The sequence below is a fragment of the Antechinus flavipes genome, chromosome 2, assembly GCF_016432865.1.
Source record: "Antechinus flavipes isolate AdamAnt ecotype Samford, QLD, Australia chromosome 2, AdamAnt_v2, whole genome shotgun sequence".
Lineage (NCBI taxonomy): Eukaryota > Metazoa > Chordata > Mammalia > Dasyuromorphia > Dasyuridae > Antechinus > Antechinus flavipes.
In genome coordinates, this window is record NC_067399.1 from 206,430,435 (window position 1) to 206,457,943 (window position 27,509).

Genomic DNA, 27,509 nt, shown 5'->3' on the forward strand with positions numbered 1-27,509 from the left:
TAGTCTTAAACTTTTGTGGATTACTGTTATGTCTGAGAAGCTGAGGGGATCCTCTCTGTAATCATGATCTAATTCCACTAGATTATATTTGCTGAATTCTCAAAAATATTTTAGTATTCACATTTGTAATATGAGGTTTTGTTGTCTGATGGTTTATAAAAAACAGTAACTTCTGGTATAAAACTCTAACCACCTGATCACATCTTTCTAGGTATTTAGTAAATAATGTTTTTACTATCTGTAATGATATACTACATAGTTTCTACCACTTCATTTCATAATCTGCATTGATTAGCAAGTCTAAGTTCCCTAGGGATAATTTTTCTGATATATTTTTTGCAATAACTTGATCCAGAATTGCTGTTCTGAAATTCTTCTTATCTATAAAAAAATTTTGAATAACTCAGCCATTTATTTGACTCTTCTTTGTAAGTGTATTTGGTTAAATTCATATGAGTGATGCCCATGAAATGACTTTTGATTCCACTTTTAGATTTTAGTCACTCTATGAATTCTGTTTAAAGACGACCCACTTTCTATCAGGTAGCTAAATGTCTCAGATAGAGTGTCAGGGATAGAGTCAAGAAAACCTAAGTTCAAATCTGGTCTTAGATACTTACTAGCTGTATGACTCTGGAAAAGTCACTTAACTTTGTCTGCTTCAGTTTTCTCACCTATAATATGAACTGGAAAAGGAAATGGTAAACTTCAGTGTCTTTCCTAGAAAACCCCACAAAGAATCTCACGTAACTGAAAAACTACCAAACAACCAAATACTTATTGTCAAGTGTTACTATTGCTTTATAAAATGATTTGTTTGTCCCAAAAGAATTTCTATAAATTTTGACCAGTTTATTGTATGTTATATATTCTCTTTTTCTTTTTGATAAGGTAGTATCAACCATTCTAAAGCTATCTTGGAATAAAGAATTTCCTTTTATTAATATTGTTTTTTGTTGTTGTTTGAACATATTCTAAATCCATGGAGTCCCATTTTACTATGCTAAAAGGATACATTAAACTTGGTCTTGCAGTGATGTCACTTATTCTAAATATCTTCTCTTTAAGCTTTGGTTTCTTGATTTCTCTTTCAACTTACAAAGCCTCAGCTTTCTTCTGCTCAATGTGTTCGGCCTGAAGAAGACCATTTATGAATATAAGTTTCATCCACTTGTTCAATTTGGCCTCCACATTCAAGCTTAGAGTTTCTATTCTTCTCTATCATATGTGTGTATGTATAAATATATGCATATATATGCATATAAATTTAAATTCAAATATAAACAGTTGAAGTAGTTGTTTAATATATGCTTTTCAAAAGAACCACATAACCTTCTATTCTTCATATACATCATATTATTATGCTTTGATATGACTCACTTTTAGACTTAAAACTCAGACTCAATTCTATTCAGGAATGATGATGGTATATTTGAGGCTAGACAAAAGCATCGTTGGCTTTTCTAGTCAGCCTACACAATATTATATATTTTATTACTTGTTTTTTGACATTGTGTTAGTATTGTGTTTTATAGAGAGAACAACTTTCTCTATGGACATCAAATACTTTAGTATTTTCACTATGATTGGTTTTATTTTATATATTTGTAATCCATGTATAAGCCATGAGGGTAAGGCTTAGTCAAAGGCTTTGTAATAATTTTTTAAATGGTTTAAATGCTATGAATATTTTGGTGATATATATATAATAACCACTTTATAGTTCTGAGTTTTTTTGATGGTCTTTTTGTTCTACCACTTTTATGTAAATATATATTATATATATTAAGTGATACAAGCTGTGAATGTTTTGGATACAGTAAATAAATATGTAAATGGCCTATATTTGGAGAGGACACTGATGTTCTTATCTTTTGGTAACAAATATGTGCTGCCTTCTGTTAGGAAAGATGGCATCAGGCTTAAATAAGACAGGAATCTGGTAAAGTGCCTTGTAATTCATATATTACTGTGAAGTATTTGAGGCAACCATTGTGAATCTTATAATAGTCTGTCATTTTTTCGGTTTTAAAGAGAGGTTAAAGTTTCAATCCTCTCCCTCCCTTGATGTAACCATTTTTGTTATTCATTATATTAAGGTCATACAAACTTTCTGTTTCATATATTTGATCTGACTTGTGCCTATATGTTAGATTTCTTTCAATCATGTAGAAGACTAGAAATGTTATACATCCTTCTTTTCTCGGTGGCTTTTTCCTCTCCTCTTATTTCTTCACTTCTCAAATCTTAATAGTATACAATTTGCTTTTCGTTTATTTGTTTATATTGAGATTTATTTTTGTGAATTTCTTTGATTCCTTGTATTGCTAATCTTCTGGCTTTGTCTTTGAATTGTTGAATTAGTGAATCAAGAATTTCTGAGATACTTTTGTTTTCTAGATTTCATTCTACATGTTACTTTTTTTGTTGCCTTTAATCAGACAATGTGGTATTCAAGTTTTCTACTCTTATTGCTGGCTAGATATTGATATAATCTCTCAATGTCTTTCCACAAGTTTTTCTAATAATTTTCTTAGCCTATTTTTGCCTGTATCCAGAAATATTAGACAGCTTGAACTTTCCTCCCATGGTCATTACTGTGACAGTGGCTTCAACATAAATTGTTGTATACATGTCCTGAAATCTCTTAAATAAAATAATGTAGGGGAATAAATTTGTTAACAATGGCTATAACATATCAACTTTTTTGAACTATTGTTTATGTACGGTTGTCTTTAGTCACATTTATATCACTAAACTTTTCAAAGGACTTTTCACAATCATATTTTAAGTATAACCATCTCCTTTCCAACCCATATTTTGTGATTTATTCTATTATTAGATAAGATTACTCAAATTCTTCAGGTTTTTCCAACTTTACCTCTTATGATTTAATTAACTTCTCAATGTATACTCTTCTGTCATGTGATCTTCATTTAGGAATTAAATTTTTAAAAATGTTGCCATGCATTGATCATTATTGTATAACTTGAAACTGTGGATATAACTGACAAAGGGCAAGTAGAAAGATCTTGCTTATACCCCTGAGATCTAATTCTAGGTTGGTCATGAAGTAGTATAAGTAGATAAGTACCAATGTTTTCAATTTCATTCTTAAGTAAGTGAGTGGCTCATTGGGTTCTATTCTGATTCAAAGAATTTTTAGCAAATAGGTAGAATTGGGGTATTTTTGATCTATTCACTTATAACATTGACTTCTGTGTCATACTATCATCCTGAAGGTCTTGCAGGGGTCCTCAAACTTTTAAAATAGGGGGCCAGTTCACTGTCCCTCAGACTGTTGGAGGGCCGGACTATAGTAAAAACAAGAACTTTGTTTTGTGGGCCTTTAAATAAAGAAACTTCATAGCCCTGGGTGAGGGGGATAATCGTCCTCAGCTGCCACATCTGGCCCATGGGCCGTAGTTTGAGGACCCCTGGGTCATCTTACAATGTCACCCTGTCTATTTCTTTTATTTACTGAGGCAAGTTAGAACCAGAACTAAAATCATGAAGACCTGAGTTCAAATTTAACCTCAGATATTTATGTGCCCCACACAATTAACAGCTACATACAGAAAAAAATGATATGGTTTCCAGCACAAAGGTTGGTCCTATTCTGCATCATCAATGAGATAAAAATAGATTTCATTATAAAATTTAATTGACATAGACAGTTACTTAGATCTCTCAATTGTGTCAATAACTCTATATAGATATATATGGGGGTTTTAGATATGTATATATATTTTATTAATTGAATGCCATGTATATATCTGTCAATTGTGTACATATATAATCAATTTCATATATATATAGGATATATGTAATTGTGTATATATAGACATAAGGGTCTATATATAATTGTGTGTGTATGTGTATGTGTATCAGCTGCTAGAAAGGAAGTTTGTAGTTCGAATCAGGCTTACAGACTTTAGGTTGCTGTATGACCCTGTGTAAATCACTTATCTTAAGTGCCTCAATTTTCTCAACTATGAAATGAGAATATTAACAGCATCTATTTCTCAGAGTCGCAAAGATCCTAGGAAATAACATTTGTAAAGCTCTTAGCACAGTGACTGACGCATGGTAGGTGCTTTATTAGCTTTTCTCCTTTTCTTCCTGCCTTCCTCCTAACATCTGCATCACATTGTCTTGTGATATTCATCAATGGTATTAGCAGATATTTCAGGGTACCAGCCACCAAGGCTTCCATAGCGGTTCCAGGGTACTCTATTCCTCTAGCCAGTGTTCCCTAACTTTATTACTGTCTCTCCACCACAACATGGATGATGGGTTGGGGTTTGAGGGCATTATAATTATTATTACAAAGAGTTCACCAGTGGATAACAATAGCTAACATTTATCTAGGCTTTCAACATTTGCAAAGCACATTACACATGTTATATTGTATCATCTTCACAATGTAAGTCTGCAAAATGAGGCTATATCGCCATCTAGTGCTGGCCGATGATTGAATCCATGAGTGAAAAGCAATGGCCACCATTCAATCCAAAAAACATTTATGAAATTTATGAATTTTTTAATTGTAAATAGCTAACTCTGTGTAATTCTTCAATTACACTTATTTACCCAGCAGTGAGTTTAATCAATAAGTTTGTGGACAGATTGTTATTAATGATTGCTATATGAAGTATGATTTCATATATACCTACATATATATGTGGGGAAAAAAAAGAGATATATATATATATATGTGTGTGTGTGTGTGTGTGTGTGTGTGTGTGTATATATTAGCACATTTGTATTTTGAGTCATTTCAGTCATGACCCAATCTGGGTTTTTTTTGGCAAGAGTACTATTATGGTCTGCCACATCATCCAGTTCATTTTACAGAAGAGGAACTGAGGCACACAGGGTTAAGTGACTTGCCCAGAATCACAACACCAGTAATTATCTGAGGCTGGATTTAAATTCATGCAAATGAGTCTTCCTGATTCCAAGTCCAGTACTTTATTCATTGCCCACCTAGCTGACCCCCCCCCACACACACACACACACATATGCATACAAACACATGTTAAGGAATCCTAGCTCTAACTTTATAAATCTGTAAGATATGTATACAGATAGATGGATAGATAGGTAGATAGATAAGTAAGTAGGTAGATAAAGATAGATGCATATATAATATATATATGCACACACACACACTTACATATGTATTACTATAATGTCAGGAGTTTAAATAAAATAAAGTTTGAAACTTTATTATATAAGTATCGACTATAATTAAAGAATGGGAAACAACAAAGTATTTGTTTTTTTAAAAATGTGCAAAGGTTATGAATAGAAAATAGAACAGAAAAAAAAGTTTCCGATCTCAAGGAAGTTTCATTCTATTGGGAGCTGGAGACTCAATATGTACACAAATAATTATAATGCAAAGTTGATGCTACTCTTGTCAAGAAAAGTATTGACAAAATATCATAGGAAAATTTGAGGAGGAAAGGAGTACTTTTAGCTATGATATCAAGGAGGGCATCTCAAAGTAAGTGACATCCAAGTTAAACCCTACAGGAAAAGAATTCTCAAAGTAAGGAAAAATAGGAAGGGGGACATATTTCAGATCTATATTCATGTATATTCATAGAGGTAAGATACAGTTTGTTGAGTTTGGAAAACAATTAGTAATTTAGTTTGACTAGATTATAGAGTACTTGAAGAAAAATAATGTTAACTTGGGTTGTAAAGATAAATTGGAGCCAGATAGTAGAAGCTCTTAAAAGCCACTGAAGGTTTTGGGACAAGATTGTGAAATGGTCAGATCTATGTCCATTAGAGAGATGATAATTCTAATCCAACGTCAAGGGGCATCCATTCTTGAATTGGTTTTCTGATTCTGGAGTTGGGTTTTCCCCAATACCACTTAAATAGTATTTACTTACTATTGGAGTAGTAGCCAAAAGCACTCAGTCACAAAACAGCTGAACAGGCTTCAAAATGTCATCTGTGATTTGGAGGTAAGTCAACAGCTCTGCCTTGGGATTGCAAGCAATCCTTGACACTTCCTCAAAGAAACATTTAATTCTTAAAGAAAAGTGTTAAAATAAGTTTTTGTGTTTCAACATTGTTGCAAAAACCCAAATGGGCCATTTCACTCCCTTCTGAAAACTCAAGCTCTAGCATGTCAGCATGCATTTGTTGTCTGAAAATGTTTGCAAAGTAATAAGTTTATTCTTGTTGCATTGATAAATAATATAGCAGTTTATAATCTAATAGGAGACATTGGAAAGTACAAATGGTCTTTATGAGGAATATTGTTTCTTCAAAAAGACAAACAAGGCTCTAGAAAGTAAACTTTTATAAATAATACCAGTAGCTATAATAATGATGAAGCTAGAATCTTTCCATATAGTACTTGAGGGTTTGCAAAATATTTTGCACACATTATCTTATTTGATCCCAAAGTAAAACCGTATACTTCATGTTTATAATCATATTAAATATATTGCATGATATTATTAATAGTTACATGATTGTCTTATATTAAAGTGAGGAAACTGAGACCCAGAAAGAATAAATGATTTGTTCACAATCACACAATTATTATATGATAGAATTTGAACCCATTTCTCTCTAACTTCAGATTGAGAGATCTTTCTATCCTTTTTTCCCCCTCATTTCTAATCCAAAAGTAAGATCTTGAAAACAGATTTCTTCTGAGCACAAAAGTAGGTACCTATTGAGAAGTTGATCTGAAAATAAAAGCAGTAAAAAGTCAGTCTATATCAATGATTGACTCTGATGGCATGAAGCATGCCAAGATTCTTTATTCAAATTAATGAATATTTATTAAGAATCTACTATATGAAAGATACTGTAAAATGTAAAAATGCACTAAAGGTACAAAGATTTAAAAAGTATAATAATCTTTGCCTTCATGAAACTTACAATTGATTGGGGGAGAAGAGAACAATATACAATTACAAAACATTACAAAATAAACAGACAAATGGCAAAATTAGGAAAGGCCTCTAACAAAGCTACACTTGAACCAATCAAAGGGAGCCAGTTGTTCCAAGCAAATAGGGGTTAATTAAATCATTACAAGCATAGAGGATAGCCTACACAAAAAGCAGGATGTGAGAAGTGGAAGGGTAGACTGCTTTGGTTGAATTGAAGTGTGGGGAGTGGGAGAGGGAAGAGTAGAATGATGTGTAATCAAAATGGGGGCTTGGATCTTGAAGAGCTTTAAATATTCTTGAATAGTACTCCAGCACAGTGCAAGCTCTGGTACACCTTATCCATACAGAAATAATCCTGACAACGACTGTTAGACAAGAGCCAGCCTAGTTAAGTATACAGAGAAGCATGACCAGGTTGGCCATCAGGTTTTCAGCGAACGTAACTGAACGTGAAAGGGCTGTGATTTGCATTGCTTGAGGTAGTACTCACTTTGACTGACAAAATCTTAGATATTTCCAAATCTGAGATAAGCGTAGATTCTATTACATATGGGGATACCCCTAGAAAATCTGTAGAATCCATGGCATAGGTAGGCGCAGTCAGATTGCAGTCTTCTCAGCAGTACAGAGTCATCATCAACCACTGGAAAATAATGGAAGTTATAAAGGATATGACAATTACCCACATACCCAAAATATGACAATATGGGGAGCGTGGCTCAGTGTTGCAGGGTATCCCCAAGAGCATTGGATTTGGAGATGGAGGATCTCACTTCAAATCCTGACTGCTACCTGTGACTTGGGTGACAAAGGATTAATTGATTTTCTCTAGGACTTAGTTTTTTCATCTGTAAAATGAAGGAACTGGATTAATGGTCTCTAGGATCCCTTATAACTCAAAATCTCTAATTCTGTGATCACTATCCCTAAAATACCTCTAGGAAGGGGAGTTAACGGATAGTTTTGTAGTTAAGCATCAGGGAAGCTAGGTGATGCCATAGTGCATAGAGCACTGGGCCCAGAGTCAGAAAGATTCATCTTCCTGAGTTCAAATCCAGCCTCAGACACTTTCTAGCTGTGTGACCCTGGGCAAGTCACTTAACTTTCTTTCTCAGTTTCCTCATCTGTAAAATGAGCTGGAGAAAGAAATGACAAACCTCTGCCTTATCTCTGCCAAGAAAACCCTAAATGGGTTGGACTACAATTCAACAACAATTTAATGATGCATAGGGTCTCTGTATATTATTACAAATGCCACTTTCACTGTCTCTGAAAGGCCTTCTCATCTGAGATTTCAGCCTAATAAAAATACTGACTCTTTGCCATAGGACAATAGTACCAAGAATTGTCATAAAGCAACAGGCATCCAAGGGAACGAGGAAAGAACTCTCCCTCCCTCCTTCCGTTCCTTCTTCCTTTCCTCCTTACCCTCTCACTCTCTCTAGGTCTGTCCCCCTTTCTCTATCTCTGTCTGTCTCTCTCCCTCCCCACCTCCTTCTCTCTTCCCCTTCTCTGACTGGCTCTCTGTCATTCTGTATCTCTCGATCTTTCAGTCCCTATCTCTCTCTCTCTTTTTTCTGTCTGTCTTTCCTTCACTTCTGTCTCTGTCTCTCTCTGACATTAATTATCTCTGTCTCTCCTTCACATCATTCTTTCCACTTGTTTCTCTCCTAGTTAGTGCATGGAAGAACATTTCAGGAAAAATCCTCCTTAGAAACCTTTCCCAGCCTCAGAGATTCATCCAATCCTTTGGGCCATCAATTTTGAGTTGTAAAGAACCTACAAGTTTCTCAAGTTAACCCCCCTCCCATTTTACAGATGAGGAAATTAAGGGCATGGGGTTAGGTAACTACAAGTTCACACCAAATTTAGCCCTCCTGGGGGACTTTGCTGCTATCTGTTCCCTTAGTGCTGAGTCAGCTGGCTACTCTAATTTCAGCATACTCTTTAGCTATAGTGTTGACTATTTTTCTGAATATTTTCATATTAGTCACAAACAGGAAACCTCCTATTATACTAAAGATAAAGTCAATCTAAAATATGATCAACCCATATGGTACCTATGAATGATGGCAGCTAAAATACAGATTGATTTTGTGAATTTTTTAAAAATTCAATTTGATATACAGATGATGCTAGAAATCCAAGGTTGTACATCAAGAATATTTGTTGGTGATGCATTCAACTGATTGATTTATATACATGAATTATGATCACTGCATGACAGCAATAGCAAGAAACAATATTCATGAAAAACATTTCCTCATCTTCTGTGAAATATGATTGTATTTACTCTTATTGCTATTAATAATGAAACAACAAGAGGGCCACAGGAAAGCTCAGGATAAAATGACTGTTTATTTTTGTCTTGCCCTATCATTGGAAAAGGGAACTAATGGGGAGGAAATCCTCCCTATCAATGCAGAAAAGATTTACAATCTTGAAGATTTATCTGGGATACTGAGGTGTGAGGTGATATTTCCAGAATCAAACAAACAATCAACATGTGTCAGAGGCAAAACTTTAACTCAATTCTTTCTGACTGAAGCCAAATAACTGCTATGCTACACTGCCTGATTCTGTTTCTCTTAGCAGGTAAGTAGTTACCAGCTCCCTAATCTCCAGAAGCCTAGCATTTCTCTTCCTATCTGTCTGTGATGTAGACCATATAAATATCTTCATGTCTTGCTAATTCCCTTCAGTATATTTCTATAAAAATGGGGATGGGGAATAAAAGGTCATCTTTAAAACTATAGGAATGGGATCAGGAAATGAAGGAGTAATGTTAAAGAAATTTATCAACTGTCCCAGTCCATTATGGTTTTAATAGTTATATTATATTCAGAACTTGGACTGGTTTGGAGACTGGGACAAAAATCCAGTCCTTTCAATATTCTGAGTCACTTTTCATATAATAGATGAGAAGAGAAGTCCTAGCACTTAGTTTGAGAAGAGCTTGTTGATTCCTTATTTTTAAAAAAAAAATCCCTATTAATGCTAAATTACATAAAGGAAAAAAAAAGATGTCAACATTATAACCTTCTATATCTTGGGGTTCCATGAAGTCTTCCTGGCCCTATAAAACCAGTTAAAATCATGCAGAATCTCACTTTTCAGTTTTGGTCTTTAGACATCCCAGGCAATGAGAACAATGATTCAATAGGCAGGGACTAAGATAATTCCCCAGGAAATGAGGTGTGTTCTCTCTATTTTAAGTAAGTTTAAGGGTTGGTAGAAGGGGAAGAGCTAGCATTTGGTATTAGTCATCAAGTTTTCCTAATTCAAAGGGGTCCCAGAAGACACTTTTCTCCCATAGTAATTTCAATCTAGGATGAACAGTTGGGAATAGCTTAATTAGGAAATTTCTTACCTCTGACTTCAGAAGATATATTCCTTTGTTATCCTGGGTCACATTTTGAAAGGCACCTGTGCAAAAGCAAAAAACAAACAAAAAACAGTAGAGCTTAATGATGGTAGAATTCTAATACTAAAATTTGCCTTGGAAAGTGGGTATTAGAAATCAGGTACACTTGGATTAATTATTTCATCTCCTTCTTATTTTGCCTCATGAGTGAAAAGTATGTTTTTCTTTCCCTTCACTTGAAAAGGGATATTCCCTCCAGGATGTGATGATAAGAAGAAAACTCTATCCATCTTTCCACTGTCTTTGATGTTTCTGGCATTCCAGTCCAAACACTGAATTGATGGGTTGATGGATAAATGGATGAATGAAATGAAAAAACATTTAGAAAGAGCTTTTTTATTTGGCAAGTATTGTGTCAGTACTAAGAATACAGATACAAAAGTAATATAATTCCTGCCTTTAAGGAACTTACATTCTAAAGGGAGGAAGGGATATGTAAGAGAATGCTGGAGACAGATGGATATGTTGGCTTGGGAAACCACAGGGATGGTGCCTGGAATCATAAGGTAATTGATTACCACATATTTTCCAATAGCAATAGAAACACTGATTTGATTACACTTCCCAAAACAGGAAATAGAAAGTGATAGAGTAAAGGGTTCAGGATAAGTCTGTGGTAACAAGATGAAGAAAAGACATTGAATGGATGTGGAATGTGAAATCGGGATAGGGTTGGCTAGATGGAATGGATTATGTATGTTTTATGCTCATGCAATCAAGATAGTACAAGCCTCCAAGGGAAGAATTGCAAAGATGAATGGGATGAGGAGAGATTTGGGATAATGCAACAGCCTCCCCTTTGGGACATACAAAGAATGTGAAGAGTGTGTCTCAGAAAATCAGCAAAGGGATCCACTCTCCAGATCTCGTGACACATATTGACCCTGTTCTCTTTTGGAATTCCTTCTTTTTTGGGAGCTACAAGCACAGATGTAGTGCTGCACATTTTAAGTTCCTTGAGGGCAGGAGATATAGTGCTTAGATTGTAAGCTCCTTGAAGCAGGAAGTGTCCTTTGCCTTTTTTTTTGAATCCCCAGTGTTTAATACAGTGCTTAACAGGTATTTAACAAATCTTTATGGATTGAATGATGGCTTTTATATAATAGTAAAAAGAAAAAGAATGAATGCCAATATAGGATAAAAAGGAAATAATTGGAGAAAAAAATTTACTTCAAATAACTCTGATTATGGCTTGATATTCAAACTATATATGGAAATAATTCAAATATATGAGAAGAAAATCCATTATCCAACAAATAAGTAGTCACAAAATATAAATAAGAAGTTCCCAGAAGAAAAATTGTGACATATTAATCAGCATGTTAAACATTTTTTTCCAAATAGCTAATGAGGGGAAAGCAAATCAAATAACTCTTGGATTTCATCTCATACTTACTAAATTGGAAAAAATGACAATAGATGGAAATAATCAATAGGTACTCAGTTGGTCTAACTAATTTAGAAAACAATTTGGAATTATGTTAATAAAGTAACTAAAATGTCCCTATGTTTAATTGGCCCAGAGATCCCATTTCTAGATATATGCCCTGATGAGATCAATTATGAAAATGAAGCAGATTGATAGATCAACAAATAGATAGTTAGAGATAAGCATTTAATTACAAGTTTATATCCTCCCATTCTGACCCTTCTAATTAATTAAACTTCTGTCATATTGTCACCTTTTTCTCTTAAGGAATTACGATTCATTTCAGTTTATCTTTCTATCCCATTATGTCTTATTAGAGTTATAATAGCCAGGTCTATATGTGTCATATATTCTAGGCACATAAAATCATAGTTCTCATCAAGGTGTCTCTTGAAGAATATGAGATGTTTTACAGCATATGAGGTACTAAAATATCAGTGAGAGTTGATAATACTCTTCACGAGGAATTGAGAGAGCACCTTTGGCTATTAAAGTATTCTTTAGTCCTCCTCCCAAAAGTTGTCAATATTTTGTTGTGTCATAGACTTTTTTGGTAGTCTGAGGAAACTTATGGACTCCCCAGAATAATGTTTTTGGTGCATAAAATAAAAGGCTTGTTTTTAAAGGAAAGTAACTATAATAAAATATAATTATCAAAATCTTTTTTTAAATCCAAAGAATACAACAAGATTATGTTTCCCTACTTTATACCACCTTAAATCCATCTATACCTTCCCCTTTGTGTACCTTGTCACTAGATAAACCCTAGTGTTAAAAATGGAGAGCAAGTTCAACTATAACATTGATTTCTGTAGAACATTTTCAAGTTTGCAAAACTCTTTGCATTAATTACCTTGTATCAATCTCACAACAAATTTTTGAGGATATTGCTATTTTTATCCTTCATTTTATAGGTGAAAAAATTGAAATTAAATGACTTGGCAATTATGGCTTAGAAATAAACATCGGAGGTCAAATTACAATCAAGCTGACCACAGGGTAGCTTGGTTGGGCCTGAAGTCAGGAAGAATAATCTTCCTAAATTCAAATCTGGCCTCAGACAATCACTAGATATGTGATCCCAGACAAGTCACCTCACCCTATTTGCTTCAATTTTCCCATATATACAATGAGCTGGAAAAGAAAATGGTATCTTTGCCAAAAAAATTCCAAATTGAATCAGAGTCAGGTAGGACTAAAAAATGACTGAGCTGAACTTGCTGACCACAGATCAGATCTCTATTCACTAGATCACACTACTCCTATAAACTATACATGTTTCCTACCCCAATGATCATGTCAGTATTAAATATACACAACCATTCAGGAATAATTTGCTAGTTGTCCAGCAAGGACATCTTGAGTAAGTATTCCCATTGTTCACAACGGCTCTCTCTGTTATATCTTATATCCAACACTCCACTTTGAGCTCCCCTCCCTTCTTTCTCTCCCATATTACCTTCCACATTCTCAGCTCGGAGCATGAAGTAGACAAAGTTCTCAAAGCCAATCTTCCTGTTGGAGTTGCCATATCGAATAGCCATCAGATTGCATACCTCATCACTGAGTAAAATTCCTTTTGGAAGGAACAACAATAATAGCATTTACAGAGTTTTTATGAAACACTCTTATTATTTTTATAATTACCCTGTAAGGTGTGTGCTATGATTATCCCCATTTTAGAGATGAGGAAATTGAGTCATAAAGAGGTTAAATGCTTTATCTGAGAATAGGGGGTGAGGCAAACTCAGATCATCTTGACTACAGATCCTTTCTCTAAACAATATACCATCTAGTTAGTTGTCCCTTCGATTTCTATCTTTATGACATCTCTTCCCTGCATCTATCAAAGAAAAATTGTTTACTGGGATCTTGGTCTAGGTCTGTCTCTGTGCTACTGGAAAGGATACTGGAAATACAACTTTCCCCCTTCCTCCCCCAAAAAATGAAACTCATTTTTGAGATGTTGAGCTGTCAGAGACCTTGAAGTGACTTATTTCAACCTTCTCATTTTACAGCTGGGTAAATGGGGGGGTAGAGAGATTAGGGGCCCACAGGTGGTCAGTACCAGAGACTGTTAGTCTAAAACTTGTACTCTCTTTACCAAGAAGCTGCTGGGCCTGGAATAAGGAAAACCTGCCTTCAAATCTTCCCTCAGGCGTAGCGCTGAGACCCTGAGCCAGTCCATGTAAACTCTGTTTTCTTAATCCCCTAGAGAAGGAAATGGCAAACTACTTCAGTATCTTTGCCAGGAAACCCCAATGGGCAACATTAGCCTGGAGAGTCAGAAACAATTGAACAGCAACTCTTATTCCCTTCCTAGATTCAGTTCATATTGTTCTCTTTCATTTCCTCCCAATTTCCAAGAGCTGCTCTCAAGGAGCTTACATTCTATTGGGGAACTTAATGTATAGACTGAAAAATGCAAAATACATACAAAGTCAATGCAAAGCAGGTTCAGGAGCAAGAGAAGATCCCCGTTGCCATTGGAACTAGGAAATATTTCATTTAGGAGATGTTTGACTCGGTGGTGAAAAAAAGTAGGGATTCTAAGTAAAGCTGAAATAATTCTTTGGCCACATAAAGAGAAATTGGGAGTCATTGGAAAAGACTCTGATATTGGGAGATTGAAGCCAAAAGGAAAAGAGCACAGCAAGGATGAGATGGATAGATAGTACCATGCAAAAAGAAAGAAAGAAAGAAAGAAAGAAAGAAAGAAAGAAAGAAAGAAAGAAAGAAAGAAAGAAAGAAAGAAAGAAAGAAAGAAAGAAAGATCTTAGACAGACTTTGGGAGATTGGGCTGCAGTCCCGAGGGTCACATAACTGAATGACTGAACAACTACAAAAACTACAACAGGGATTCTTAGATGGAAGTGAGAGATATGCAGGGAAAAAAACAACACTTATTAAGCACTTACTATGTGCCACTTTACATATATTATCTCACTTTATCCTTACAGTAACCATATTTTACATTCTGAGGTAAATAGAAGTGAAATGACTTTCCAAGGTCATACAGATAGGAAGTGTCTAAGACTGTATATGAACTCAAGTTTTTCTCTGCTTATTGTATGATCTAGCAAGTAGAACAGAAAATAGACCCGTGTAGCTAAAACAGAGTGTGTGAGGGGGAGTAATGGGTAATAAGTCTGAAACTAGAGGCTAGAGTTGCATTGTTCTTTTGAAAAACCAAACAGAAGAATTTGTACTGGCACTTAGTAAGTGCTATATAATGTGAGCTATTATCATTATTATTAGGTTTTTTTTTTTTTTTGTTTACTTGTTTTTTTATCAGAAAGCCATAGGGAGCTGCTAGAGCTTTCAAACTAATGCTTTCAGGAGATACCTTTGGCAGCTGTGTGGACAATTGGAAAAGCAAAAGACTTGAAATAAGAAGAGCAATTAGGAAATAATTGCAATCATATTCCTGTTGATCAGTGATAAAGTACTGAAGAGGGAAGGGAGAGGGGGCTGTAGCAAAAACAGGAAAAAGGGATGATATGTAAGAGGTTGTGTGGGCAGAATCAACAACACTTGGCAACTAGTTGGATAGGAGTGTGGTGGGGAATCAAGGATGACTCTAAGATTTGAATCTGGAAGCCTGGAAAGATAATGATTCACTAACCAGAAATGGGGACGTTAGGAAGAAGATGTTGTTTGGGTTGGGAGGAGTGGAGAAATGAGTTATGCTTTGGACATGTTGAGTTTAACATGCCTGAGGGCCATGCAATTAAAGTGGATTGAAGATGGAATGGAATCTAAGAGAGAGACTAGGACTGGATAGATCTAGGAGGCATCTATGTAGAACTGATAATTAAATCTATAGGAACTGATGAGATCGTTGAAATGCAGAGAAAGCACAGAGGCCATAATAGTGTCATCATCACATCTCACCTATATTAATACAATTATTACAATATTATTACAATTACTTCATTTTGGTCTCCTTACAGTCTCTCCCTCTTTTTAATCCATCTTGCACTGCCAAATTAATGGTACAAAAGCATTGTTCTAACCACATGGCTGTCAAAAGTCTTCAGGGGCTCACTATTGTCTCTAGAAGAAAAATTTTTTGGAGTCATTTCTAACTCTTCATGACCCTATTTGGGAGGTTTTCTGGGCAGAGATACTAAAGTAGTTTGCCCTTTCCTTCTCCAGATCATTTTAAAGGATGAAGAACTGAGGTAAACAGAGTTAAATGACCTACCCAGGGCCACATTGCTAAGAAGCATCTGAGGCTGGATTTGAACTTGGGAAGATGAGTGTCCCTGACTCCAGTGCTTTATCCACTGCACCACCTAGCTGCCCTAAAGTAAAATAGGGGCTATTAAGGTGATGCACAATCTGACTCCTACTTTCCAGGTTCATTTAGGTACTCCTCTCCTTCAAACATTTTTCAATCCAACCAAGTTCTGTAAGAACCTAGCATTCTACCTCTTACTTCTGTCCTTCCCACAGACTATGTCTCATGCTAGGGATATACTCCCTTCACAGGTTTGCCTCTTACAATATTTACTTTTCTTTGAAACTCTTGTCAGGTACTACCTGCTCAAATGTTATTTATTTATCTTAATATATTATATCGGCATATAAGCTGAGATTAATAGAGTGCCTTATGCTTAGTAAATTCTTAATAAATATTTCTTGCATTAAATCCTTTCCCCAAAGAGTTTGTTGTTTTAGATTTAACAGAGCCAATAGGAAAATGACATTCTATTTTTGCACAGTGAATTCTGACAGCATGAATTTTTCCTGATTGAATATATCTGCCTTTACTGAGTCCTCTGGATTTATGGAACAGCCTTGAAGATAAGAGCATCACATCTACCAGTCTACAAACTGTTCCTCCTGGGCCTTTCTTGGATGCTGCTGGAATCGATAACGTCTAGAAAAAAAAATTAATCTTACTAGAACTCACCAGCTTCCTGAGCAGCAGCCCGCAGTTGCCCTGATTCCAGGAATCCTGAGTAGTGTTTGTCTTGTTTGTGGAAAACTTCCTGTGTATAACCAAAATCACAGCAGAATCATTAGATTTGAGAGTTGGAATGTACCTTGGAAGTCCTCCAGTCTAACCTCACCCCATGCAGAAATTCCTTCTATAGCACCACGGAGAGATGCTTATTGGTGCTGTAGACCTCTGTAGCTTGACATTGGTCAAAGAACAATGGTAGAAATGCTGAATTTAGAGTTGGAAGCCCTGCATTTTAAATCCTGGCTTTGACAATTATGACCCAAGTGATTTGGGATAAATCTCTTTACAACTCTGTGTCTCTTTTTCCTCATCCATGAACCAAGATTAGATTTGATCATCATCAAGGATTTGTTTGTTTTTCACTCTAATTCTAAACAAAATGGCATGACTGATTCATTTTGGGACTACATTCATTATGAAAAAGCTTTTTTTTTTTTTTAAGGAGACCAGAAATCTGCTTCCTGATTTTCCCTCTATTAGTTTGATTTCCTCCCTCTGGAGCCACACTGAACAAATTCACCTCCACATACCCTTTGAAGACAGTTATTTTTTTTCCAGTAGTCTCCAGAGCAAATATAGCCCACTTCCTTCATCAAATTCTCCTAGAATACAGTTTCTGAGCCCTTAACTTGATCTTTTTTTATTAATAACTTTTGCTTTTATATAACCTTTATTTTTAGATATCTCTTAATCTTCTTTCTTCTCCAGACAACTATCCATTATAACAGAGAATAAAAAAGAGGAGGAAAAAGCAGTTCACCAAAGTATATCAACAAAATGGAATAGTGTATGTAGCGGCCCATATCCATAATTCCCCATATCTGCAAAAAAGGAAAGGACTTGCATTTTTCTATTTCTTTTTCAGGGCCAGGTTTGATCTTTAGAATTATATGGCATTTGTTTCCATCTCATTGCTATTGTTCTTCCCACATGGTAGTTATTATATATTGTTCTCCTAATTCTCCTTACTTCACTTTGCTGCTCAGTTCCTACAAGTCTTGCCATGTTTTTCTGGATTCATATTCATTGTTTCTTGAAACACAGTGCATTACATCCATGTGTCACAATTTACTTAGCCATTCCTCAAATGAACAGTTTCTACTTTGTTTTTGGTTCCTTTATACTAAAAAGAAGTGCCATTATAAATATTTTTCCTAAGGTTTTTCTTTCTGCTTTAATCTCCTTGCACCCTTATCTTTTTCACAAGTACTACTGTGTTAAAGACTTATCTCTAAAATTCACTGGAATCACTAGAAGCATCCATGAGAACCAAATTACTCAATTTGTCTGAGGTCCCATTTCCTAGGATAATGGAATGATGGAAGGTCATTTTTAGAATACTGCTTTTGACCACCATTCTTCAGTGCAATAGAACTGAGTCGTAAAATATTCATGCTGGAAGAACTCTGCCTTGGGGATCATCTAGACACTCTTCCTTTTTTCTTCTGGATAAAGGATCTAAGAATCAAAAAAATCAAGTGATTTCCTGGAGGTCACAAAATTACTATAATGGTAGTATCAGGTCTAGATGGATCCCAAGTTTCCTGATAAACAATTCAATGCTCGTTTTAATATTCAAAACAACCTCTAAGAATGGGTGCCATCTTTTTATATGGCAGAAATATTGAGTCTAGGGAGACTCAATCAATGTTAAATATTTCAACCACAGTAACAGTAAAATCAGAAAATTCACTTTGGTTAAGATTTGTTTTTACCTGATAGATCAACAGTCGCTTCCACAGGTACCTGAATTCCTGAATACCCACAGTCCCTGTGGCATTAAGCTTCATTAAGAGTCAAGGTCAATAGTGACAAGTCAAAATAAAACAATGGAACTTTCCAGACACTGTATTATTCTGTGGTTTCCTTCAAAGCTTAGTTCAAACTCCTCCTCTCCTTGATCTTCCTAGCTGCTAGTGCCTTCTCTCCAAATTATTTTGTATTAATTTTTTAGGTCTTATATGTACTTTTACACATGTTTATATATGTTTATGTATCTACATATGTACATACATATATAAAGTATATACTTTATCTTTGCCTGCATATACATGTTGTTTCCTTCTAATAGAATGTAAGATTCTCAAAGCCAGAGACTATTTTATTTTTTCCTCAGTGCCCAGGATATAAAGGATATGAATATCCCTATTTTACACATCAGGATTATTGAGGTTCAGCAAAAGTGAAGTGACTTGTCCAGTGTCACAAAGTAAGTGCCAAAAACAGAATTTGGTCTTCCATATTCCAGAGTCCAGGATTCTATTTCTTATGCTACTTTTCCTCTTAATAATATTACCTGCAAGCACTTTAAGTCTTGCAAAGAACATTACACATGTTAATGCATTTGATCTTCACAACAACTTCATGAGGCAGATAGTTCAGGTATTGATTTCATTTTTACAGATGAAGAAATTGAGGCACTGGGAAGTCAAGTGGCTTGATCATAATTACATTTTTACTAAGTGTCTGAAGCAGGAATTACAGTGTAGGTTTCCTGACTCCACTTTGGTGCTCTATCCTCAAATGAAGAATCTTGGGGAAGACAGATGCTTGTTTCCTCACAAGAAGAATGAGGAAGTTGCATTAGATGATTTTAAAGCTTCCTTCATACTCTCAGATCTTGTCATTCCAGTGGCCTTCTCTCTCTATGGTGGGTAATTTCTCTGGGCCCTCTTCACCTAATCTGTAAAAGAGAGGAATCACAGAAAGACTACAGATTGAATCCTGGGTCATTACTCCTGGCTGTCTCAGAGCTTTGAAGAATCCTTGAAAATTGAGATTAGTGTTCCCTTCTCCTTCCTCCTCCATCCCCTAAAACTGGAAAAGATACATCAAGCAGCGCCAGAATCCCTAGGCAAGCATCCATACTGAAGGTGGGCTGCGGATTGGACAGGTCTGCAAAGAAATGGAGAGAATTTACATAAGGTTCCTCTTGGGTCTGGTTTCCACAGTGCTGGACCTCAAGAAGCCACTCCCTTTGACACTCTAGTAAGGTAATTGTGTCCTGGTCACTTAAATGAATGAATATAAGGGGGAAATTGGGATGAGAGGAATTAGATCTGATAGTAAGAAGAAAAAGCAGTATCCAGGGAGGATAGTCTCCTTGTGTGTGATAACCAGACAGTCTGGATAAATTACCAGCAGCTTTGTTACTATCTGGGGTAAAACAGACAACAGAGAGTTAGAATTATTGATTTAGTAGCAGTTCGTTGAGAATATTATTGGGAAAATACTGGTCTTGGAATCAGGAAAACTTAGGCTCAAGTTTCAGCTCTAATACTAAGTAATTGTGTGACCATAGGCAAGTTATTTAAGTCTTATGAAATTCTACTTTCCCATCTATAAATTGTATTGTTTGGATTGGATAATCCTTGTAGGATTTACCTTGCAAAGTAGTGAGTGTGATGTAATGGGCAGAATACTTTGAAAACTTTAAAACACTCTATAAATGACAGCTACTATGATGAGGTCATTGAAAGAGCAAAAAGGCTTAGCATAATGTCTGGCATGATAAATATTAATATATATTGATTGGTTGATTGAGTAATGGTGGACCTGAGTAGATCCTGGAAAAAAAGCAAGGAAGACAAGGTTTTTAAATATCTCATTACCCTGGTCACTCTTTCTGAACACATTCTAGTTCACTGTAAATCTTTTAAAATATGGCAAACAGAAATTGAGTATATTAGTCCAAATATGGCTTGATCCATTCAGCATATAATTAATATTATAAATATTATCAAAATAACTCAAATTTCTATAGAATGTTAGGACCTGACAAAGCACTTTTCTCACATCAGCCTTAAAAAAGCATTTAATATGAGCATAATATTGTTATTATCCTCCTTTTGTAGATGAGGAAACTGAGTCTCAGTAAGGTGACTTGCCCTGGTTACATAGCTCTGTAAGCGCCAAAACTGGCATTTCAACTCAGAATTCCTGACTCTATGACCAATCTGTCTCTTATAGTTGGGACAGTAACATTTTTTAGCATTTTCATCCCACTGATGGCTCATTGTAAGTTTGTAGCCAACTAAAATCCCTAGATTTCAAAAATATGAACAGTTATCAGACTGGAATACCACCATCATATATTTTTATCTGAAATAACTAAATTAAATGTAGGATAATACATATATTTCCAAAGCATTACATAGTTTTCAAGAACACAGGATTACCCTTAGAAATATGTTATCTAAGTTAATGATATATTATTATTATTATTTAATAATATTAATAGTTATTATAATTTATGATAATAGTAATAAAATAACTTCATTTGTGTACTGTCTGATTTAAAAGGAACTTGGGGCAAAATCAGTTAAGTCACATTTTGGACTTTTTAGTCATATATAGCAGTCCCTTTTGAACAAGCACCATTCAATAATTCTCAGGATACAGTCAATGCAATCCCAAAGCTCATTTCCCATAAGTACTGGAAGACAGAGGAAATAAAGGAATGCCTTGAGTTTTTACTTGTTGGCATAAACTGTGAGGGGGAATACTCCCCTATTATTTAGCCTTGCATATAAATATTAAAACTTTATCAGTCCACCCAGACTTCTTTAACCAGCCAGCTCTTATTTCCACAATTCAATTTTAAAAAACATATACATCCCACAGAAATATCTCCTACAGCAGTAAAATGAACAAAATAATCATCCTTTACAATTCATCTATCCAAATATTTACATATCCTAGCTAAGGAAGCAAGTAAATATTTCCAACACTGCTTGAAAATAACACAGTTAAGTATGTTTGAAACTCATTGAGCAAGAAGACCCACTAAATAGAATTTATAGATTGATGCCAACCTGGAAGGGTATCTCTTATTCTTATGGAGGGTTGCAGTGATCTTTTGTTGACCTGCTCTGCTCACATTTTTTGTAATGCTTTGGGCTCTGACATAGACATGCTTACAACATTTTCAGATGACGTAAAGCTAGAGAATTAGAATTTTTAAAAAGATTTTGATATACTAGCACAATGGATTAAGTCTAATAAGATGAAGTTTAATTTGGAAAAAATGTAAATTCCTGCATTTGGATTCCAAACAAAGAACTCTGAGAAGAGAATGCTTTTCTCTCTGAACTACAAATCTCGGGATGCCAGTCAACTTTCAATCTTTTATTACATGCTGAACATCATTGACAAACAAAAGCCTATCCAGAGGAAGATGACTGATACAGATTAGTGGTATAAAGTTTGATGGAGGGAACTAGATATACATACATAAACATTACATATTATATATATGTGCACAGATAATGTATGCATATATACTTTATATGAATATTAATATGTTTATATCCATATTCAAATCTATATAATATCTAGTCTGAAAAAGATAAGATTTAAGGTATATGTGATAGTTGTCTCAAAATTGTAAATCACACGGAAAAGGATTAAATTTGTTCCCAGAAAGCCTGGGAATTACATTAATCAAAGTATGGGAATTATAGAAAGGCAGATTTAAGCTTAACACAAGGAAAAGCTTTCTAATAGAGAGAGCTATCTCAAAATAAAATGGACTACCTGTATTGCACAGGAGTATTCAATCCCCAGAGGTCTTCTAGTGGGATCATACAGGGTATTCTAAAAGTCTTAATGCAGGAAATTGCACTAAGACATTTATACATCATATATGTTGTAGAGGAGATTCTAGCTTGGGAATGGGTTGAACTAGATGTGCTCTGAGTTCTCTTCCATCTTGAGCTTCTGTGATTCTAGGAATGAATGCATTTATTGTTGGGCCAGTGTATGATTCTGGTGTGTGCTCAAGTCAACATAATGAGGTCAAAGGATGACATTCCACCACCCTAGAGGAAAATTCCAAGTTAGAAATTCATGGAAGCTAGAACTCTTGTGTCTTCACACAGAAAGAGTTTGAAACACTTACACATCCAGGTCATGTTATTCAGAATCTTCTGCAATTGAATTGCATTTATTTCTGGGCACTGAAAGGAGGGACAAAAGATAAGAGGATGAGTTATTTATCATTAGTGAAGGTAGAACATAAAGCAATAAAAAACCTAAGTGACTCCAGTATACCTTTCCTGGCTCATTATATTCTCCATTATGAATGCTATTAGTCTGTTTGCTGTTCCCAAAACATAGCCCTCCACCTCCATCCTCTCTGTAGTCCCTCCTCACAAATACCTCTTAAAGATCCCTGTCTCTCTTCAAGGTTCTGTTCCTCTACAATGGCAAGTCTTTCTTGATCCACCCCTTTTAGCTGTTAGCATTCACTTTCTTCTTTGAAAATTATCATATGTATACTTGCATCCAAATTTTACTCCTCCAATAGAATGTAATTTCCCTGAAGCAAAAATTATTATTTTTTCTTTTTTTAAAATTTGTGTTCTTAGTGCCTCGAACAGTACTTTGAAGTAAAAGGTTCTTAATAGATACTTAGTTGGATCAGATTTGACTTCTGGGACCTCACAATCAGTTATCCTGTGTCAATATAAACTCTTGAAAACTGGAATCTTCCCTTCCAGTCTCTATTCAGTACAGTTTCAAGGTCTTTTCTAAACAGGAACTCTTTGATACTCAAGAGCAAACACCTGAACAAGAATAGCACCTGTTTGGCTAAGCTTTTTTGTTACAGTAAAAGAAGCAACAAACTTATGGTTGGAGTGATAATGAAATCTGGAGTTAGGATTTTTACAAAAGTCCTGTTACCAGTGATAAAGTAGGCTACCTACCTCTTGATAGAGAGGTAATAGACTCAGAGTGCAAAATGAGACACAAACATTTTGGACATAACTAATGTGGGCTTGACTCTGGTTATTTGTTACAAGGGTTTTGTTTTTCTTCTTTCTTTGTTTTGGGGAAAGGAGGGAGAGAAGAATGGGGAGACACGTTTGTGAGAGAGAAAATAGATTTTTTAATTAAAAAAATAAAATTACATTAAAAAACCAAGGGGTTATATTATAAATCAAGTGCAGACAGCCTAGAGCTGGAAAGCTTTAGGGAAGACAGAGAAAATTCACTGTAAATAAAAGGTGAAGCTTCAGGTCTGGTTCTTTGGAATTAATTTAGTGAAATGCCAAAGGCAAATCAATATCTGAATAGAAGATGAATAAGTTGTACATTTAAATCTAAGATCCTATGGTTAAAAGGACCCTATTGTGTTAATAACCTAAGAAAGAGATTCATGAACCTTTCAGTTAGGATGACAATCCTTAAATACTAGGTTACAGTCTTGCAGAATTCTTAACCATCCTTCTCCTAATCAAATTTAGCTTCTCTGTAGTTAATGACATATCAGATTTTCACAGCTATTTCCTTTCCCAGGTTGCCTATTGTAGGATTCTTGGAACTAGGTAACTCTGCTAATGGCCAAATGAGCAAAGATTATATTTAGTGCATCTACATTTTTGCTGTGTACTCCTGATTCCCCAGGGCATGTCAGTGCTAGAATCCCATCCTAGAAGAGTATGATTCTTAACTGTCAAATGATTGTATGTAAGCTCCAGTGAAGGCCTCATTTTTGTATTTATATTTCCAATATTTAGCACAGTGCCTGGAATATAGCAGAGGCTAAATAAATGCTTGTTAATAGATTTTCTTCTCTATGGAGAATGCCCTATCATGGTTCATCTCCTCAGGGGCCAAAGTGATCTGATAAATAACCAGAGAGTTATTATTGAAGCTCTGGACCCCTTCCCAGAATGATATTTTAAATGCATTAAAAATACATAAGATTAGAAAGAAAACCAACTGTATTGAGATATAGTTGCCAAAAATGTTTTTAAAAATATATTTATATTTAACTATATGTATTTTTAAAATATTTTCAAAAAAAGTTCACCTACCTCAAGTTAACAAACCCTAATCTTATACCTTTCCTTCTAAAGTAAAAAGTTGGGAGAAGGTAAGTGAGCCTAGCTTATATGTGGGGGGTCAAGGATATAATTTAGAAAGAATAGTAATTTCTGCCCTGTTGTTCCCTTTGTCCATCCACAGTCAGTTCTCTGAGAGCCTCCACAGCTGTGAATCATAACATCTGAAGGAGTTGCAAAGCAGCCTTTGCTGATGCAGGTGTTCCTTGTGGATTGGGAATGAAATAAATTGGAGGCAGAGGGAAGAGGAGAGAGGTCAGAGAAGGCAACTGCCTCTCATTATCCATTATCCATTATCCATTATCCATTATCCATTATCCATTATCCATTATCCATTATCCATTATCCATTATCCATTATCCATTATCCATCATCATCCATCATCATCCATCATCCATCATCCATCATCATCCATCATCATCCATCATCATCTCACATGAAGAGATCCATTCTACAGGTCTGAGTTAGACCTCCAGCAGCCACTGGTAGGTGGTTCTTGTATCACAACAGATGTCCACTTACTTTTTCAAATAATTTGGTGAAGAATTCCTCCTCTCCTTCATATTTGTCAACTATCTCCTGTGGGAAGAAATGTGAAAAGGGGCTCATTTATTTACAGTGTATATAATTCCTTACCAGTTCTAGGTGCTACTTATCTTTTGCATCAACTTTATGCTTGGAAATACGGGGAAGAAGTCCTGAGAGACAGAAGTATTAGTTTTTCCTCAGAACTGCCAATCATCTCTATGTATGAGAGAAAAAGAGGGTTGGCAGTTGACCTATTCAAAATCCTTTCTAATTTTATTCCTTGTTCAATCTTTTATTTAGTCTTAGTTTTATTTTTTTTTTACTGAAAAGTTAAGAGTTAGTCTTTCTACTGATTCAGTTGGTCACCTGCTGCATTCACACATTTGGTTTAGGACTCTGCCCTTGTGAACTACATCATTGCACTGACAGCTTTGTTGGGGGATCCCCATGATCATACTGTCATGAATGATATACATAAAAGAGACACTTAAGTTCAAGTAGCCTCACCCCTTCATTTTTTCAAATGAAGAAACTGAGACTCCAAGAGTTTGAATGATTTACATAGATAGAATTTGAACTGAAATTTTCTCATTCTAAATCCCCTTTTCTTTCTGCTAATCATACAAAGAGACAACATAAGACTTGGGATTGGATTTCTGGTCTAGAGGGCTAACTAATATTGACTCATCCAGGCTGATCATTTTTTAGCCCTCAGTTTTTCCATCTGTATACAAGAATGAATGCTCCCAAAAATATCTACAAAGAAAGTTTGGAAAGCATTTTGTTTTTTTAGGGGGAAAATATGTTGGTATACCTGGTTTTTTATTATCTGTGGTAATAGAATTACAGAAAAACAGATAAATAAATGAAATGCATTGGACTAAAAATCAAGAGGCATAGGATCTAGTTCCAACTCTGCCAATAATTTGCTGCGTGACTTCAGGATAGTTATTTTACTTCCCTGGGTTTTGGTCTATTCATTTGAAAATGAGTAGGTTCAACTAACTGATCCAGATTCTATTGCCAGCTGTTTATGTGACTTTGAACTAAACCCTTGATCATTCTAGATTTATGATCCTTAAGGTCCCTTATAGCTCTTTCTGTGATTCTAAACTCAAATATGAAATAAAAATTTCAGTTAATATATGACTTTCAAGCATTTCTTTTAATAATTCTTCTACCTTGGTAGAAATGAGACACTATTTTAAAAACACTTTACAATAGTACCTGGCACATAGTAAGCATTTAATAATGCTCATTTCCCCCATAGATACTGAAAAGTATCCAAACCGTTGTAGTTTGTACCTTCTCTTTCCTTGAACCTATTAATGAGTGAAATGGTAGAAATAGACTATAAAGAGATGAAAGAGAAAAACCAAGACACTTAGCTCATTCCCCACCTGGATGCTGAAGACTGAGCTGGTTTGAAAAGATATTGAAATCAGACATACCTCCCCTGAGGTACACAGTCCAGCTACCATCCTTCTCAGTGTCTGCTCAGAGATAGATGGCTACTAGTCAGTATGGCACAGTTGGTGTGTAATGCACAGCAAAGTGAGGAAGTCCTCTCTAAAACTGGAAACAGTAAAAGAGATTCAAACTCCCTCCTATCAACTCACCTTAGGGAGAATAAAGCTGAAATTACTGCCCATTTCACTGACAAAAGAAAAACATGATGTATTCAGCGACATTGTAGGAAAGAGAACATTTTTTGATTGATCATCTCTCTTCTCCCATTTCTTCTTCCATCTTCTGCCTCCTGTGGACAGTTGCCACTTATATATCCCCCTCACTCTAATCTTTCTTTCCTTTATTTTTCAATGGCTTTTAATCTAATAGCAGATTCCCTTCTTCCTTCTTTTCTAATCTAAATTTTTGATTTATAATTTCAAGGACCTGTGGTGAAGTCCTTGTAACTTTTATAATTTTTTTTAAGACCTACATTTCAATTGAAGAATCAATGTATTTACTGGAGGCTTGTTACATTCAAGGGACCACATACTAGTGGGTATAAATCCATGAGTCATCCCATGCCTCCTTTGTCACTAGCTTCTTCTCCATCCTGCTTATGCTGTCTATTCTATTCCCCTCCATTCATCTCCATCACTAAAGAGACCATGTGGCTTCCTTACTATAAGGCATGCTTCCTGGAAAAGACTCTTAGGATGAATTCAGATTCCTGCCAAGGCTCAGAGGTACAGGGAACAATGAGGTAAGTATCTGGCTCCAGGGAAAACTCATAGCTCACTTCCCGTTCTGTCTGAAAGTCTCTGGGAATGAACAATGGCGTGGTTCGCTGGAAGAACTCCTGGGGTAGCCGATGGTTGCCCTTCCAAAGCTGCTGAATGAAAAGAGGAACAATCCAGATAAAGCAATTATA

The 27,509-nt window shown here is 35.3% G+C and overlaps 1 protein-coding gene across 1 annotated transcript in view; it reads right to left on the bottom strand.

Annotated features, from left to right (window-relative positions):
* CAPN14 (calpain 14) overlaps positions 1–27,509 on the bottom strand; it is a 146,443-nt gene that overhangs the window by 84,726 nt on the left and 34,208 nt on the right. The window contains exons 12-20 of the mRNA XM_051973588.1: positions 27,262–27,458; positions 26,749–26,785; positions 25,124–25,180; positions 22,654–22,711; positions 19,585–19,649; positions 18,470–18,538; positions 16,701–16,779; positions 13,242–13,358; positions 10,300–10,355 (exon numbers count right to left, since the gene is read on the bottom strand). Of these exons, the coding sequence (XP_051829548.1) occupies positions 10,300–10,355; positions 13,242–13,358; positions 16,701–16,779; positions 18,470–18,538; positions 19,585–19,649; positions 22,654–22,711; positions 25,124–25,180; positions 26,749–26,785; positions 27,262–27,458 (735 nt within the window). The remainder of the gene's footprint in view (positions 1–10,299; positions 10,356–13,241; positions 13,359–16,700; positions 16,780–18,469; positions 18,539–19,584; positions 19,650–22,653; positions 22,712–25,123; positions 25,181–26,748; positions 26,786–27,261; positions 27,459–27,509) is intronic.